This window comes from Gnatocerus cornutus, chromosome 4 (assembly GCF_029298725.1).
Source record: "Gnatocerus cornutus isolate USDA-ARS CGAHR chromosome 4, icGnaCorn1.1, whole genome shotgun sequence".
NCBI classification, from domain to species: Eukaryota; Metazoa; Arthropoda; class Insecta; order Coleoptera; family Tenebrionidae; genus Gnatocerus; species Gnatocerus cornutus.
Genome location: NC_142236.1, coordinates 5,823,308 through 5,839,860, shown reverse-complemented (window position 1 = coordinate 5,839,860; position 16,553 = coordinate 5,823,308). Strand labels below are relative to the sequence as shown.

At 32.9% G+C, this 16,553-nt stretch overlaps 1 protein-coding gene across 4 annotated transcripts in view; it reads right to left on the bottom strand.

The window, feature by feature from the left end:
* Window positions 1–16,553, bottom strand: part of LOC148176237 (E3 ubiquitin-protein ligase RNF19A-like) — a 41,776-nt gene that overhangs the window by 24,969 nt on the left and 254 nt on the right. For 2 of the 4 annotated variants that reach the window (XM_088033912.1, XM_088033916.1), the window contains exon 2: window positions 406–640. In XM_088033912.1, coding sequence (XP_087890038.1) covers window positions 406–577 — 172 coding nt within the window. In that variant the 5' untranslated portion in view covers window positions 578–640. Of the gene's footprint in view, window positions 1–405; window positions 641–3,667; window positions 3,687–8,794; window positions 8,938–16,553 lie in introns of those variants that run through there. The other 2 variants (XM_088033914.1, XM_088033915.1) reach the window with 2 other exon arrangements.

Below are 16,553 nucleotides of genomic sequence, written 5' to 3'. Positions count from 1 at the left end.
TACCAACAAACTGTTGAATTTTAAACTTCACATGGTTCGTTCAACTGAAGAGAAGTTCAAATTATTCTCATCTACCTACTGAATGTTTTATTAACAAACCAATATAATATTGACAGACGATTAATCATGTAATAAAATATCCAAGCAAAACATTAACGTTCAGTTTAATATGTGAGATAAGTCGAGTAAACACGCCATAAAACGCCTCTCGTTCTCATAACAAAGGCAAAATCACCGGCCCAAAGCACGGATCCTGGGAGCACGCCACACTTGGAAAGCCCCGATTACGCCGCCCGCTCATAAACTTTCCAAATTTCGCAATTACTTCGAGTAAAAATCCAATTTAAACTTTTTAGTAAAGTACGAAGAGCATTAAATTTACAATTAAAATTTACAGGCACTTACCGCTGTAATTTCGGTGCGATTTCGAAGAACCTGAGGCGGAATTCTGACTTCTTCTTCTGTTTAGAATCGGACTAGAATAGATGAGATGACGCAGCGACCAGCGGTTTGCGAATCTCTTTTTTCGTTGGCCGGCGACGCACGGCGTCACGTCGCTATCGAGGGAGCTCCTCATTCTCTAGGGTTTTTATTTCTGGAGATGGGGAAAGAAGGGCATGGTCGGCGGTGAGGGGACACCCTGGAAAAAAAAAACAAAAATGTTAATTATCCGGTTTTTTGAAAAATTATTTCGTAGATTGAAACAAGGGGGTTTAGAATTTAAAATAGATTGGCAGCCTTGTCCTTTAGTTTAACCTCAAACTGTGAAAAAGACGCGCAGATTTCAAAGGGTGCTAAGACGAAATTTTTATGTCTTGGAACATAAAATTATAAAACAAAAGAACAATGGCTTAAAAGTTAAAAAGGCAATTAAATATTTTTCATTTAATGATACTAATGAAAAACTAGTAAAAAAAAGCATAAAAAATAAAATAACGTAATAAAATTATATCTTAAATTTTTTCAATCCATAAAACTAAATTTGAAAAATAAACTAGAAATTCGACATAAAGATAACAAGAAAACAAAGAATATTAGAGAAGTTAGACAATGGTGAAGGAAAAAAGAGAATGCCAACTGTCAAACAATACTTATAGACAATTGAAGATCACTTTTATCGAAAAAATAACTGAAAAATAAAAAAAAAGAAAAAACAATGAAGAAAAGCTGGAAAATCGCAAATAATAACAATAAACAGACCAAAAAAAAGAAATAAAGAACAAAAGATTCTCCAACTTTAAAACATTAGAAATGAGAAAAACAATAAAAACTAATTACATAAGAAAAAACAAACAAGACTCGAAAATACACAAAGAACAAAGAAGGAATCATTAAAAGAAAAATAAAACAAAAAAATACTACATACAGCATCATAAAAAATTACTCTAAAATAAAATAGTCAAGTAGCCAAAAAAGACAACACAAAAAAAGAAATAAAATAATTCTCAAAAATTTCGTGTGAATGAAATCTAGAAGTGCAATCAATACATTGAAACAAAGTATAAAAAATATGAAACGAATTCATATTGGATATAAGAGAAGACAAAAAGAAAGAGGAAAGATATAAATAAATAAAAACCGGATCATCAACACAAAATAAATGAAGAAGAGAATAACAAAGATTAACGGTTAAGAATAACAGAGAAAACATAGAAAGAGAGGCTACGATCATTAATTCCGAAAAAGACTACAAAAAAAAAATTTAGACAGGAAAAAAATTTTAAATGACAAGACAAAACTACAAAAAAATAAGCACGAAATTCAGTATGCCAATGCATCAATGAAGAAAGAGTATAGAAGAACCAAAAAGGAAAAAATTGGATGAGTGGAAAACTTGCCCTCCAGCAATAAGACAATAACAAGCTCAAAATTAAAACAAAAAACAAAAAATAAGGATAAAATTAATCCTATGCTTTCAAAGTTTAGAACTGATATAGACAAGCCAAGAAACTACAAAAAAAAATAACTAAAAAAAGAACAAAATAAAAAATTGTAAAGAAAGAAAAAACAACACCAAAAGAAAAGAAATTGGTTGGAATAAAGTCTTGAAGTGAAATTAATTGAAGAAGAAATTACAATTTTAAAAACATATATAAAAAAAAATTAAAGACATAGAAAACAAAACTGGAGTAAGAAAACTAAACAAAGAAATAGAATAAAAGATACAAAAAAATCAAGATAATCAACACAGAATAAATGAAAAAAGGAGAAACAAAGACAACCCAAAAAACAGATAAAACGGTACAATCATAATAGTTGACTATTAGATTTTAAAATGCAAAATTATGAAAAAAAAAGTTTTTTAAAAGATAAGAAAATATCAAAGAACTGTAAACATCAACAAGCAAACAAAAAAAAGTGTACAAATAAAAATAAAACAATAAACAACATTCAATATGTAAACACGAAGAAAGAAAATGAAGAAACACAAAATTTAAAAAATTGATGTGTAAAAAAGTTCTCAGTTCAAAATAAAAAAAAAACAAATAAAAATGGAAAACGGATAATATGCGGGATCTACAGTATGAGAGGAAACGAAAGAATAAGTCATAAATTGGGAGCAACAAAAAGAGAAATTTTTCTGAACATTAAACAAAGTCAAAATTACTATAAATAAAAGGAATGCACAAGCAATAATACATTAAGAGAAAATGAAGAACATAAACAGAAGAAAATACAAGACTGACAGCGATTGTAGAAGATGAGAGTAAATGAAAGAAGTTTGAAAAGGAAGAAAGCAAGAAAAAAAAATTAAACTACACACCAAAAAAACTGTTCTTGTTATGTCCATTTACATATAAATTTGATTCATTGCAAATTCAAATAGATTATAATGTTATGTATTTATATTTATGAGAATCCCATCAAGCCCGACAGGCAAATAAAATTCTATTTTTGTCTCTCCTCTTACGAAAAAAAAAGAATGATTACAGACAGCAAAAACTAGAATTTCGATAATAATTTTGTAAATATTCTTTCCAGTTTTTAATGAGATTCATAGCTGAAATGTTTATTTATAAAAATAGAATGAAAAGAAAACCGCAAAAATTAAATGCGAAAGTAAAAAACACAGACAATTTTTAACAAACAAAGCTTCCAAAACGATTTGTGACGTCATAATTGGAAATATTTTCCTCTGAATTAATTTAACATTTAGATAAAACGATGACGTTAGTTGTAAGGTCAATTTAAAAATAAAACCTGTATTGAGCCAGCACTCAAAACTACTGATATCGATACGGATATATCTAAACAAATTAGTTATTTCCCTTGTTCCGCAATTAGTTTCTTGTTCCTTTCGTTACATAATAGACGATATTTTTACAGTAAATCTGAGATATGAGAAAATCTTGTCTCACGAAGGGAAACAAAAAAAAAGATAAAAGAGAAAGCAACCACAGACAGGAAAGTGGTTTTCTGAAAATAACCAACTACGTGGAAGAAACCACGAAACCAATGAAGATTACAAAAATCTTACACCTGTTCTGTCACGTACTAACCATGACCTATAACAATGTTTTTTCCCCAAATAGCTCATTAATTTATGATAATTAAATAGAAGAAGACAATGACAACAAAATGGTCTAGAAACATAAAAGTGATCATTACCTAACCTCTGAATAATTCATGAAATGTAACCACAAAATGATGGCGCCTTGAAACTCACCAAAAGTTATTTTTACGATTAGCGCCCAAACATTTTCGTTTTTGGGTTCAATGTCACTAAAAACGGATCACTTCACACCAACCTTGCTCTATTTCAGTGCTTGAAATTTCGGTGCGCGCCAAGGAGCCAACTTGGTCCTTTGTTGTTGCAACTGAATCATCGCAACTTTCTCTCGAGAAAGGACAATTCCGTTATGCAAACAACCTTGCCGTATTTGCAAAGGATGAATCACTGCGATGTCAAAACAATTCTTATCTTAGCAAAATTGACGAAAATAGAGTTGAAACACCTCAACGGTCGCTGCACTTTCCTTAATCTGTTTTTAGATGATTGACCCGGAGAGGAGAGACATAATGACTTCTAGAATTGTTTGTGCATGTTTTGTTCTGTAACGATATTTTGTGTCAAGTTCTAACGAATGAAACTCAATCTAACGCGCAATTAAGCGTTTTTATTTTTAGACGCAATAATTGGCAAATATTTGTCATCACCTCCAGTGTAAATAAATTCTGATTGAAAGGATCGACATGTTCCACCGACGGAAATTTCTGTTAGCACGTCAGATCAAACACGACACGGAAAACAGTTTCGAAAATAATGTTTTTTGGAAAAAAGATGGCGGTTTGGGGCGTGGTCACAACGCTAATTGGTCGCGCGTCACCACATGACCGTCTAAAACAATAGAACTGCCGTTATTGATGTTTTGAACAAGTCACTAATGTTAATACCGCGAAAATATGCCGATTAGATAAGCCGTGACTAACAACCACCTGCGTATGACGTTCAACACGGCTGACTTCACGTCAGTAAGAATATAATTTTGGCACCCGTTTTATTAGTGTCAAGGACCGAACCAAAACTAAATAGAGTACGCGATTTTTCGACGAAAATAGATGCCACACAAAACGTTCCGAAGAACAACAGATATAAAGGCCAACAAAGTTATTAAAACTTGTTTACACATAGCTGCCTTTCAGTTTATTTTTAAGGACATCGGATTTTTACGATAAGACGGAACATGTAAATTACCGTCTGTTACCTTGGGAGAGATTCGTGCGACTATTTCTAGGCCTTTTCCTAGTTGAACCACTTCCGTGTTTAAAGATGAGACAAAGAAATTACGAAATGTGTCCAAGGTTTGTTTGTGATAAAACAACGAAACTGCGCTACATTAGCGGCGAGATTACGGTTTTCACAATCCGGCTCCAAGGACCAAAACGTAGCACCCCACTCTGTGTTTGCTATAAATACGTGAGATAGTAATTCCCTCGCCAAATTTGCTCGTTTTTGCGCTGCAATGACTCGCTAATCCGACGTGGGCATAACAAAGCATGGGTGGGTCGAAACAACATTTCCACTTATTAATTAGTTAAACCATCAGATAGCGCAATCGAAAACCCGAATAATTTAAAATGTCAATTACATTTTCGAACGGAACATCTCAGTTTTGCAACGTCGAAAATCAACCTTTTGGTTGCTCAAGATGACACGCAACCATCAAGCTGATTTTATTAAACAATAAAAGACAATGATGTTGGCCAACAATCGGTTTTGGGGTTTTTCGGAACTGTGGGATGAATGTGTAGTAACTTGAGTATTCTTGTTACATTCTCTTTTATTACTACCCACTGTTACGAGGCAATTTTCATGGTCTTTACAAGTTACAGCTAATGAGTTTCGTGCCGGGAACGCAGTAAGTTCAGTGATGACTTTAATACAGTTGGTAAAACTGAGTTGTTAAATTCGGTACTTCCCGCACGCTGTGGAAATCACGCTGCAATACTTCCGTTTTGTTCTCTTTTTTTTTTCAGTGAAAGTGTATAGCATCCACGCTATAATCCGCTTTGCTTTCAGTTCATGTCGTAATCACATAATTACACCAGTTTTACCAACAGTAAAAACACGTAACAGTTTTTTCCACACTCAATGATCAGTTTACGGAAGTAACGAATCGAATCGATTAGGTTTTGTTGACCACACGGAATCCCGGATTTATGTTTTCCATATTTTTACATGAAAACAAAGCTATTACAAATAAAAAATGGTTTTTCCGCGACGCGATGTTATGAAATTTCGCCTTGCATAACCAAAGATGATTGGACGGAGATTAAAAACAATCTAATGAGATTATTTTTTGCTGTATTGGGATATTGATAAAATGGATCAATAAATTGCTTTATAGTAATTAGGGCGTATTAAGATGTCAAATCGATAATAATTACATCGCTTTTACGAAGTTTCTATGGTGATTGAAGACCATGAAAAGCGCAATGGTTGATAGTAAAGAGAATGGAAAACTGGAATATTGTAGCTCGGCGGTTTTTTATCCATTACTTTACTTCACTTGACATTAATTGTGATTAAACGGATCTAGAATTCTACCTTCTATCATGTAACACTTTGTAAAGAATAAAAATTCGAATGTTCTCTCTTTTAGATAGTCTAGATACTAGTAGGCCTTGTATTTCACGTGTTGGTCGCACTGTCGAATTTGACATTTGAATCAAAGCAGTTTGAGGTTAGGCGTTGTCATTAATATGATCTTGTACCAAAACAGAACTACCAACCTTTAAAAAAACGCAACGACCATTAAAGACCATGTTTTATCATACGGTGCCAAAATGGAGAATCAGTGTTACCAACATGTTAAACTAGTCAAACTGGTAGCCCTTGCATTTCACGTGTTGGTAGCACTGTCGAATTTGACGTTGGAATCAAAGCGGTTTGAGATTAGGTGTTGTCATTATTGATATGACGTTTTGTATCAAAACAGAATTACCAACTTTTCAAAATGCATGACCTACTAGAGACCATGCATTTATTATCATACGGTGTCTAAATGAATAGTCAGTGCTGCCAACATGTCAAAATAGTGCAACGATTACGTAATATTTATTATTATCATAATTATGGTTCAATGATAAAATGGTCATTTCCTAATCTCAAAGTTGTAATTAATGTAGTTCATGACGTATGTCAATGTAACTTGTTCCCAATCTAACATTATTGCGACTTTATCAGAATATTAATTAATATTTGAAAAACAATTTTTTAATTTTAATTGATAAACTCAGATTATACTTAAACTGCAATTTTATAGACCTTAATATTGTACGTACTTATTTAATTCTAATTGGTTAATTAAAATGGATCACAAATCAGAATACAGCCATCAAAATGGTGATTTACCAGTGGCTACTTTCTAAATGTAATTTAATCACCGAAATTATAATGAATTGGGCTGAAAGCTTCAATTCTGTTGCTATGATACATTAGCCTCAAATTGGCAATTTCATTGTCCCAAAACTGTAGTTTTATCATCGCATTTTGAAGTAATTATGCACTTTCAAATTGTCAATTTAATGACAAGTAGGTTTTGCATTGTCTTTCAAAAAATCGCGTACACTTTAAATATCAAGTAGCAGCATTTTGACGATTTTTTGGCTATTTAAGTGTGGTTTTTCTAGAATTAAGTTATGTCAAACCAATAATGTGTCTATATTTCTTGATATTTTGATTAATTTTTTAATACTTCAATGTTAAGGTGAAGACTATCTTAGAACTAAGATGATTTTTTTGGAAATCAGTGTACCTAGCGCTAAAAAATTATCCAAAATTTGTCATCAAATTCGAAAATATTTGCTGCCAGAAAATGTTTTGGAATTCAAAATGTGTTGGTATATCTTCTTGTCCATTTAAAAGCCTTTTTGACGTTTTTTTTTACAGTAGAAACATGTCGGCAACATGAAAAATATCTTTTAAAATTTTGAACGCTAAGTAGGCGTTGCATTTGTTTACATGTTAATAGTGCGTGCTCATTAAGAAAATTAATAAGCGGTCATTGACAAAACAACCGAATATGCCACCTGGGATTACGTTTCGCTGTATACGAATGACATTTCGTACATGCCATACACATAACCTCACATTAATTTAAACTTCAGTGAGTGTTTCAAAAATTTCGGTCAACACTAACTGACCTCAAAATGTCAAAGTAGAGACACAATAAACTAAAACCAAATTATCCAAAAAATGTCGTCAAATCCCAATGAAAACAGATCAGAGAAGGCTTTGGATACAAAAATTTTAAAACATAGGTATTAAGGTACAGTTTAAGGTTAAACATTAATCACAAATGTTTTAGAATGTCAACACCAGTGCTACCAACATGTTAAGATTGCAAGGCCTACTGCCACTAACTGTAATTCTAGAGTTAAATTATTTTCTGCAGTTTTAATAGCTTAATAATAGTATTATTTATTTAGTGAGGGTCAGGAAAAACCATGAAATTAAAGGGGCGAAGCCCCCTTGCACAGGCACCGCTTTGGACTGTGCCTTCGTAATTATGTTATTTCCTGTACTTTTAAGAGTCAACTATGTAATTGGATTTTTGACATATTGGTAATTCTGCTCAAATCTCAACTGTCAAAGTAGTGACAGCAATAGAATACTAAATTTAAAGATTTTATTAGAAAATATCAAATTAAACTTTTTCAAAATTTGACCTGAGGAAGTTGAAATTTGACAGATAAAAATTAAACATAAATATACGAGACTGTCGGTGCTACCAATATATACAAAAATAGCAAAGCCTTTTATTTATGATCGTCTGTATTAGTTGGTAATGACAGTTGCGTATAACCTCAAATTCTAAAAACTCGAAAACTAGAAAGTGAAACAAAACTAAAAAAAAAAATAAATGCAACGAGACGCCAAAATCGGCTGTGATCTCACTCATCTTCTATTTTTACAAAACGAGTTAAAGAAGCATGTCTAAATATAGCTATGTGTATATTGATTAAATAAGACAGTTTTTAATTTTAGCAACGTTATTAGTTAATCCATTATTTACCAAAGATATCCTATCTCAACTGTTATCCCCAAAACCGATCTATACCCAATGTGCGTTGATTTTATCGAAATCACCCTGTATATATAGATTTTAAACCAAATGTGTGCAAATCATTACATCATTCCCCCAAAAACCACATTCGCGATTTTTTCTCCATCGCAGTCGCCTGAGATCCGGTTAAATAGTCTTAATAAATTATCTTGGCGAACGATCCAAAAGCGCAGTTCTAAATTCAACCTTCCACTTTTCGTTCCAAACTCAAAAACAACACCAACCTCCAAAAATCACGAAATTTCTTCACCACAGCTCACAATATGAAATCGCACAGGTGGCACCAACCTCACTCAAAAGTTTAAAGAACCGTAACGGAGTCGACAGTCCGCAGCTCGCGAATCGACTGTCCGCTGCATGAAATTCCGTGGAGGTGGCACCGACGCTGACGTAGCTCTCCACGAGAAACCACGATTTCGATTATCATGTATGCACTCGTGTAAATCTGTCGGGGAAAATGTGGAACGGAATTAAGGCGTGAGATATGGGAGTTTGGGAAAGGGTGCAAAAATTGGGCTCATTGATAACGAATTGGGGCAGAAAGGGGGTGTGATAAGACGCACGCGACGTTCCTTGCGAAAGTTATTAGTATTATGGAGATACGGTTTTAGGAAATCTGATTAGAAGATTAGAAGTTTTCCCAGAGGACATGACGCATATTTTGATTAAATTATTAGGTAAAGGAAAAGGAAAAGATGGTTTTACGTTATTATACTGTAATTTAATGTGTTTACGGAAAGTCATGGAAATACCACAGTGTAATACAGAAGCGGTTCAAACACATGTTTTACAGTGAAGGTATACAGTGCCAGTTCATGATAAAAATTGGGAATTCTGTCAGATAATTTGTAAGTCCTGCTGACCAAAAAGATGTCATTTTGTGTTCGACAACTTCAAAAAACGGAAGTCATTACAAGTAAAGTAAAATAGCCTTCCTACCAAAAACTTTATTCTTTAACTCAACGAATATAAAATCAGGTCAAATCGTAGTCACAGATCTGTAAACTTAATTTCAGCAAATTTGACAAAAAGAAAGTCATTATAAAGTAACCAACTCCTAGGATTTATTTGATCCCAAATTTACAGCTTTTCAAGGACTCTGCATGTTGATTTGGTGTCGCTACTGTATGATACTGTGGAAATTGGGTAAATTCGCACTTCTTTCCTCCTGGCAAATGAGCAGTGTTTCCAACCAAAATTTTATTCTCCAACTCAATAAATTTCCAATCGGGTCGAATCATAATAACAGGTAAATCAATTTTCTTATAGAAAAATCAAAGTAACTACAAGGTAACCAAGTTCTAGATGTTGTTTGCCACCAAAGTTATGTACGATACTGTGGAAATACGGTAAACGCGCACTTATTTTTCCTCCCGGCAAAATGAACAGTAATTAAATCACCATAGTTACAGATCTGTCAATATTGCTTTCAACAGACTTGAAAAAATTGAAGTATCTACAAAGTAACCAAGTTCTAGGGGTTGTTGCTACGAAAATTATTTTCAAGGACGTTTTATCTACGGTTTGGTGTCGCTTCAAAATGATTCTATAAAAATTCCTTCAAATTTAATTGTTTTTTCTACGAATTTTGGATTACACGTACAAAGCGCACTCCTTTTTTCCGGCAAAATACAAATGTCAAATCAGGTCAAATCGTAGTGACAGATAGATCTGTCAATTTTGTTTTAACAAACTTGAAAAAATGAAAGTAAATACAAAATAACCAAGTTCTTTGGTTTCTGTCAAGTAATTTAACGTGTCGAACTGGAAATTTTGTGAAAACTTTAATGAACGATTTTGACAACGTTGTCATGTTTGATTCATATTGGCAAAAATTTTCTTATGAAAAACTAACCACAACACCTAGTTTTGCTTTCAATTATTTGCATTTCAAGACAGTTTTCATCTTATAACATCAAAATTGGCAACTGTCAAAGTGGCAATTAATGACAGTCTGTGGAATTTTAAAGGTAACTGAGGATAAGTTTTTATTTCATCTCACACTACAAGGTGTTTATAAATGTTTATAGCTTCAAGGGTGGCTCTGGAATTCCTGCCATGCACTATTTTGCCGCTTTGTTTTCATAGTGAATATGTTTAAGTACACTCAAAATGTCACTCACGTCAACGACGTTTCAGTCACGATTTTCTATCCAAGTCTTTGATTTTTAGGTTTTAACCATAACTAGAACAGTTTTTTTTGTCAAATTAACTTTGCTCTATGATTGAGGTTAACTGCAAATGTCAGTTGAAAAATCTAAACCCACATTTGTAATGAGCGGCAATTTCATAGCCACCCTTAATGCTAGAAACATTTATAAACACCTTGTATTATACTAAAGTTACAGCTTTTCAAGGATTTTCCCCTCCGCGTGATGATCACTCTTTTCGTTACCATTTGGTGACGGTGTCGCTTTTGTACACTGGATTGCAATAAATTTGCGTACACCCATTTTTTGCTATAGTCGGAATTTTGTAACTTTGGTTTAACTCCGCCCATATGAACAAATGACGATTTGAATTTGTCGAATCGAGGAATAGCTAGCCTCCTTTACACAACATAATCAAAAATTTGACAACTCTAGTGTCACACTTGTCAAAAAAATTCGCAGTTTTGCGGGAATTCAATTAATCGTGAAACCTTTGTCGATTTTTATCGTGTTTCGTCTTCTAATGTGTGGACATTTCTATCCCGGCATCTAGCAAATATCAACGAACTATCAAAATGTTGCAGAGTAAATCAGACTTTCAGCTAAAATTCAACTGGCTCAAAAGGTAGGCGGAGTTAAATCAAAGTTATAAAATTCTGACTATAAATTAAGACTGCCTTCATTTTGACACTGACAGATTCAAAAATTAATCAAAATGCCAAGAATGATTGTGACAGCATTTGTCAGTTTATCATAACCTAACCAAGAAAACCCACAGCCACATAGCCAAAAAGTCATCAAAATGCTGCTACTTGATATTTTAAGTGTACGCAAATTTATTGAAATCCAGTGTACAATACTGTGAAAATACGGTAAATTCGCACTTCTTTCCTCCCGACAAAAGAACAGTGTTCCAAATGAATTTTAAATAAACTTCGACGCCAAACCTTTGTTCCCTTATCACAAACTCATCTCATCAGCTATTTTCTACATCAAAATCTCGGCCAGACATATTTTAACAATACCAAACTCATTAAAACTAATGGAATCAATTAACGTACAATAATTAAGTTCGGAGTTTGCAACGTTCGTCAGATAGAAAGTGACACCATTAATTGGAATGTTGTGAACAAGCTCTAACATTATTCATTCGTTTTTTCTTTCGTTTCGTACCTTAATTAATCGGCAATTAGACGGAATCGTTGACTGGAAATTCTATTAGTTATTCGCAACGAGTATCACTTTGTTTTCAACAAGCAAATTTGATTACTTCTCGAATTGTTTTTAGTTGTTTTGCGTAATTGCGGCCTTCGGGAACGTTGTCGAAATGGATAATGACACAAAATGGTAATCTACAGTTTGTAAGCACTGTTGAAATATTGATTCCGTATAGAAGAATGAAGGTTATTAAATCTGATTAGACGACGTGCGTTGTTTCAATCAAAAGAGAAAGAACCGGAAACATATCAAACTAGATTTGGATTGGTTAGATAACGAGACGCATCAGAAAAAATGAGGTTGGAATTAATCTGAAGTGGCCCAAAAATGTGACATGCATGAAAAAGATTGGAATAATCGAGCTAAGAACCTGAAATGCGATTTTCAGGTTATCGTGATTGTTTTATAATTTTACATTGCATGAACTCACCAGCTCAGTTGGCAGCACTGTTATCGACACTGCTTATCAGTGTTTAACCACGATTCGTCAGACCTGCCAACATAATTATAAATTCCGAAGCCTTCTAAAATTAGCATAAAATAAACTCAGAAAAAAATTAATTAAAACTGCATTATGTATTGGCAAAAATGAGGTGTGCTCAAATTAACGAGTTTCGTGAAATAGTGAAATATGGTGCAAAAACTAAACGAATCTGTACAAACTTTTGATGGAAAATTTTGTTTTGTCAAATTTGCGTTTTATAATTGCCTTCGGATGTATAAAGCCGGATTTTATAAATTCCGTTATTTGTCAAAGCGGTGTTGTTTACAAAAATACCTACGTAGCTCCAAAACAATGTAAATATTTCCATCTACCTGTGCTGACGAAATCATTTCGAGGAACAAATTTTGTAATTAAAAACATCTGTAAACTCCATAAACAACCAAACCCAAATGATAGTCGTAATTTATTCATCGAAATTCCAAATGAGTTGGTGGATTAGTTACAAAATGCATATGTATGTACAGTCGCGACCAGAAAATTTCGCACGTTCCGTTTTACGATATGCTCCAAAAATTTAGTATGCTTCGAGCGAGCGAAGCGAGCTAAATAGTAATTTATTGTAGAATTTAACAATTTTTGGTAAATTTAATTCTATTTAAAAACCCGTATTCTTGTAACCTGATCGATTTTGAAATTTTGAAAAAACAAAGTAACTTTTATTGTACCCTAAATTTTACGAATTTGAAAACAAAAGATCTAGAAAAATAGAACAGAAAAAAAACTAAAGTTGAGTATGATTTGCGAGCGAAGCGAACTGAGCCACCACAATAAATCCCACGCCCCTAAAGCGAGCGAAGCGAGCTATACCTCCGCAACAAATCCTGCGTTTTCCGCCGTAAACAATTTTACTTATGTGACAGTTATTGTCTGACAAATTCTTAAAAAATCAACATGACGTAAATTGTACTGCTGAAGTACATTGCAGTATAAAGTTAACGCCAGTCGTGCCACAAAACAAACATTTTGTTGCAATAAAACTTCTAGTTTGGCTCGTAAATAATATACAATTATATTTGGGATTTTCCAAGGGAAATCATCAGCAAGGTCGAGCGGCCACTTTTAAAAAAATCATATTTATCTATTCATATTATTATTCTATTGTAATAATAAATAGTCATTTGATGCACAGATGTTCGGCAGCTTGGAAATTATTGAAACTAGAGACTTTGTTTTTGTTCCTCCAAGCGTCTTTAGACTTGTCAGTTATAAAAATAGTCATTTTTCCTACAGGTTGCGAAATGATCGTGTGGTTTGTACAACACGTCGCGTGGGTAAGATCCATTTCGCACGAGTAGCAAACAAGATTTTTTCCACAATCGCTGCAAAATCGAACAAACTTACAATAAAATACTTTATGTAACAGTATTGACACGATTAATATTAAAATAAATTGCCACTTCACGTAACAGAATTTCTGGACGGTTTTAGAGTGCAAATTCAACCACACACGTACTGAGTTTTTGATAAGAATTCAACGGTTGCAATTTGAGCAATCGGTACGAATCTTACAAAAGTCGATAAATGGGAATACTATATTGTTTGTTTTAGATAGAGTCGTAGAAAAAATTGTGTACATTACTCGTCGGAAATCTACATTCCCACTCGTACAAAATTTGGCACTTTCCACACTTGTTTTTACAATAGATATTTACGATATGTGTATCGCAATGAAAAATTTTACGATATGCGATGGAAAAATGGTTCAACGAGCGATAGCGAGTTAAATAATCTATCAAGTATCATAAAATTCATTGCAATACAAATATTGTACAACGTTTTATCTACTTTCCTACTTATTACAGCAATTTTTGCGTTTTTATTCATGTTTTTAATTCCATTTACAAAAAATAAATTAACCTATATATCAAGTACATATTTATAAAGCAAATATTGATTAAAAAGTAATTCAAATTTATTACACTTTCAGGTTGTTTTGTTAGTTGGTATTTTTGGCACTTATCGACTTGAGGATAAGTTAAATAAATTTGATGATTTGCACCGATTTGCACACTCACAACATCGGGAGTTACTTTTTCAAATGTTTCTAATTGTACGTTCTACATTAACAAATAACACTTTTTTGTTAATATAGTTGTACATAATTTGTCTTTCTATTTAAGAATACATATAAATATCATTTATGCGAGTTGTCCCCAAGAAAAAAAAATTATTTGTTTCTCTCTTTTGAAAATTAACAATTATATTCATGAAATAAAACAAAAGTGTTAAGAAAATCAATAAACTACGAAAATAAAATATGGTTTTTACGTTAAAAATTCAAAATAGGATTTTTGTTATTTTCCTTTTTGTTAGCAAATAAAAAATAATGGCAACCAAAAATTGCAGTTAGTGAAATAATCTTGAAATTCTCCAGAAACTGGGATTGGCAAATGTCATTAACTTCAAAGACTCATGGATACCATGCCTTTCGACTAGAGGCAATTTCCACCAAAAAAGAATTAAGTTCTTGACATGATTTGGAGATTTTAATGTCGAAATAGACTCAAATTTCGTCTCATAAATTATTTTGAGTTTCACTTATTTAATTGTTATATAACACCCCCCTACGTAGATAAATAAATCCGCAAATAATTTACATTGTCATCTTATGCCCACTTTTTAATTCGCAGTGAAAAAAACAGCGAAAAAAAAAATTTTTTTATTTTTTTCTCTTAATATAACGACATTTCGACAAAACTAATGATAACATGTCAAAAAGTACCTTTGACGATAAATGTAAAAAAAATAACATAATTATGTTTGTTGTTACATAGTGTAATTAGTTTCAAATTCTTATTTCTTGGTTCTTTACATCACAAGTGCGGTAAAATCTGTCATTATGATACTAATATGGCACCCTGCAAGTTTATAGAATTTGAATGTGGTTTGCTTCACAGAAAAGCGGATCTAAAAGTGTTCTTGTACATTCATCTACTCCACCAGGTGATATATGTATTATTCAGAGTAAAAGAGGGTATTATGGCCAGGTGGGCATTTCAAAAGTCGTTAAGGAAAGTCATAAAATACAAATTTGGTTGAATTACCCACCGACAAGATCTGCATAATCTCAACCCGAATCTGTCACAGACATGGCTGCCAACACATTTGAAACTCAACAGCCGCTTTGATGTTATTTAAACGAAAATGAAATCTATTCAGAAATATGTCAAGCAAACAGAATTACAAATTGTTTCCCAACAATATTAACAATGACCACAATTAACAAAGTCGAACCTTCAAGCTTTTGTACTTGTGATAACAAAATTGAAGCAATCCAACTCCCAACGACACAATTATGATTACATTGTGTTCATGAACTGTTTGCATATTTTTGAATCAGCAATTTATAAACAAAATCGTTTCATAATGAATTTTCATTATCACTGGTCTACTTGAACAGTGCCAAATTCCGTCTATGATCTAATTGGGTGTATTTGCAACGCCAACTCTACTTTTGCGCTGTGGGTGCGGAAAAGCTGCAGCAGTGCGGTAAAAAAGTCAGATTACACTGGCCGCAAAAATTATAAACCGAAGTAATATTTATTATAGATAAGTTGACGCCATTTATTTGTATATACATATATATATATTGTAAAATTGCAAAAGACGTTGCTAAGTAATTGTTAGATGTGTCAAATCAACATTTTTAAATTATTTTTAGATGGTTTATCGACCAAAAAGCGTTTTACAAATCTCGCACGTCATGAATTTTACGGCTCTCCAGCAAACGCCGCCTGGGTTCAAATGTTTACCATTCCCTGCTAACGTCTGTATAATGAAGCTCATTTTTCTGTACAGTGAAAGTACAATTAATGCAAGAATTTCAAATTCACTTGGTACTTATTGCATATGGAGTGAAATCTAGACCATCATGTTCTGTTGATTTCAATAAGATCCGCGAGGAATTTTAATTGACACGACGAAAATTGTCTCACATGATCCATTAAAGTGACATTTGTCATTTGTCATTTATTAGTTAAAAATTGAGGCGAGGCTTGGCGTCAAAACAAAGAATTGATTTCGAACCGCTAATTTCTGGAAGCGACGAGTTAAATTACGACAGTTATTAATGGGACGCCAGCAACAGAAGTACAACAGATGGGCCGTCAA